Source organism: Antrostomus carolinensis, unplaced genomic scaffold (genome assembly GCF_000700745.2).
Source record: "Antrostomus carolinensis isolate BGI_N321 unplaced genomic scaffold, ASM70074v2 scaffold20155, whole genome shotgun sequence".
Classification (NCBI taxonomy): Eukaryota; Metazoa; Chordata; class Aves; order Caprimulgiformes; family Caprimulgidae; genus Antrostomus; species Antrostomus carolinensis.
The window spans coordinates 5,964-8,570 of NW_010315978.1; the positions used below are offsets into that span (position 1 = coordinate 5,964).

At 38.8% G+C, this 2,607-nt stretch overlaps 1 protein-coding gene across 1 annotated transcript in view; it reads left to right on the forward strand.

Annotated features, from left to right (window-relative positions):
* The window catches only part of DNAAF10 (dynein axonemal assembly factor 10), a gene marked incomplete at its 5' end in the record, with an annotated part of 7,241 nt that extends 5,766 nt beyond the window's left edge, over positions 1–1,475 (forward strand). Inside the window, 2 exons of the mRNA XM_029084995.1 lie at positions 1–76; positions 862–1,475. The exon at positions 1–76 is cut by the window's left edge and continues 85 nt beyond it. Coding sequence (XP_028940828.1) covers positions 1–76; positions 862–1,069 — 284 coding nt within the window. The remainder of the gene's footprint in view (positions 77–861) is intronic.
* Positions 1,476–2,607: the final 1,132 nt, after the last annotated feature.

Consider the following 2,607-nt stretch of genomic DNA (forward strand, 5'->3'; position numbering starts at 1 on the left):
AGGTTCGACACCTGCCGCAGAACAGAGGTATATTTATGACCAGTGGAGGAGCTGGGAGCCTTCATCTCTGGAAATAGTAAGTGATCGCTCTCCAGCCTGCAACAGGGGGAATGAGAATCCAACCATTTAATGTTTTAAGAAAGAATCTTCCTGAAAATGGGAGTGGGGTCCTGCTTCCAACCTCAGAATATCTAGTTAAGATTATTGCTTACAAATGCAGTAGAAAGGCTGATTTGAAATCAGTAAAGTGATCAGTAAAGTGATCAGAAAGTGTCAGTACTTGATCTGGAATCTTGAATTAATCCCTAAAAGAATGTGACACCAGCACAGGTGAATTTTGCCCTTGTCAGTTTTCTTAACATAATCAAGATCTAATTATATCCTTGGTTAACAAGGTGATAAATGGAAGAAGATGGATTTCTTAAAATTCTCATATGGTAGCAGTTATTTCTGAGAAGAATATTGAAAGCCTGGACTTCTCATGATTCTTATGTGTATATCTTCTTACATTACATGGCAAAATAATTTAATCATCCTAAATGCAGTGAAGAAGGTGCATTAAGTTTGGATAGCTGAGATTAAATTCTCTTCCCTGCGGCAAAAGGCAAACAGTTAAAAAATGAAGGGCTATAGGAGAGAGGTGTCAGGATTCTAAACTTCCTGCCTCATTTTTTTTCTTTCATGAAATCTTTACTAAGTATGCAGTGTGGCTATAGCTCAATGTGGTTATTCATTATTTTTAAGACATTTATTTGCCTTATCTTGAGAACAGAGGAGGCCCTTCTTTTGAAAATAAAAGAGGATAATGATGTGTTTGTATCAGTACATTGTAAGTGCATGTTTTGCTTTTCTTATTGCCAGTGAGTATCCCGCTCAGCGCTCGAAAAAGGATTCTGAAGGAGCCGAGATGGGGGTGGCGGGTTCTGTCAGCCTCTTGCAGAATGTGACTCTGTCAACGCAGCCCATTTCTAGCCTGGACTGGAGCCCTGACAAAAAGGGACTGTGTGTTTGTGGTGCCTTTGACCAAACTGTGAGGGTGCTGATAGTTACCAAGCTTAACAAAGTTTGAGAGGAAAACTAGAATTTCTGGTGAGAAAGCAATATAGTTTGCAGTCTGTAAATATGGGAGGGGAAGCCCTCCTGTTTCTAATTTAATTTCTCCATTATTAAAACTGGATTAAAGAAATAGAAACCAGATCTTTCTATTGAAAGTTCAGATACGTGCAGCCAGAGTTGTTTGACTGACGGTGCCGTGATAACTTGAAGTTGCCTGGGCACAACACTTACCTTCTAGAAATGTGAATTTACATTTAAAATAAAACGTGCCTTTGTGTTAACGCAACCTGTAATTTCAGAAATCACTTTGAAATAGTTTGTGTTCAGTTTAATCACAGTGCAAGTCTGTTCACACCTGTTAAATGGTTTGGGTTTTTTATAGAGTATTGCCCATATGCATTCATGCAATGGAAACTACTGCTACTCTCCTCACAGAAACTCTTTGTGTTACTGATATATTAATTAGAATGCTTGTTGAAGTGACTTAGGATTCTTTAATACACTATAGAAACTATAATGAATGTTGAAATATTCAGGTTTAATGGAGTAAGCTTGTTACTGAAGATTGTATTGAAATGCAAACTGTTGAGCAAAATGCACTGTTTTATTATTTTAGTTTGGTTTCATAATAAGTTTTTATGTTTTGTTGTTTTTATATCTGTTTGTAAGTTGGTATTCTACCAATAAAATTATACGGAGTGTTGTCTTAATACAAACCAAGTCTATTATTCAAACATCCAGAGATTTAGAGAAGGAATGTACTTGTATAGGTTTACAAGAACAGTGTGCAGTACTTAGATAAACCTTAAATCATTTGCAGCAAAAGTCACAAACACTTACTTCCATCGTGAAGGAGGTAAGTATAACTTCCTTTATAATATAACTTTAGAAGGTAGCCAAAGTATGGGTTTTTGGTAGATATTTTTTTCCCCCCTACAGATTCACTATTTCTTCAAAACCCAGTCTGACAGAGTAGCTTTGTTACTGTCGTTTCACCCGAACTTCTCTTTGTAATTCCCCTCAATCTCCAGTGTGTTTCTGTTCTGATTTTACCAGTGTGTGCTGCTGCCATTTCTGTTTAGCAGGCACATCCCGTTCCTGTCCTCTGTCTGTGGATGTGTGGTGGAGGCTTGCTTAATTTCAGTAAGTGCTAATGATTTCATTTGCCATTTCTTTGGTATTAGCTTTCAGCTGACTTCTATGTGCCTATGCAAGTTTCAGGTGAAAGCATTTAACTATTTCTGAAACCAGGTTGTGATGGGAAAGTGTCAGGTTTGTCCAGGTTAACAACCAGAAAAGCCCCTGTATGGCCATTTGCAAAGAACCTCTGTTTTTCTTAGGCTTTGGCATGAGGAACTGGTGTCTGACAAATTCAGGTAAGTCACCTGCAGCATATCAAGCCTGACCTTCCAGGGGCTGCTCCTGAAAACTAGAGGCTGCTCTGCAGAGAGAGAGGCACCAGGGCCTTCTGTCTGACCTGGTCCTGTCACCAGTTGGCACCCAAGCAAGATGCAGGAGGAAGAGGAAACGGCCAAATACTGAAGGTTAAGG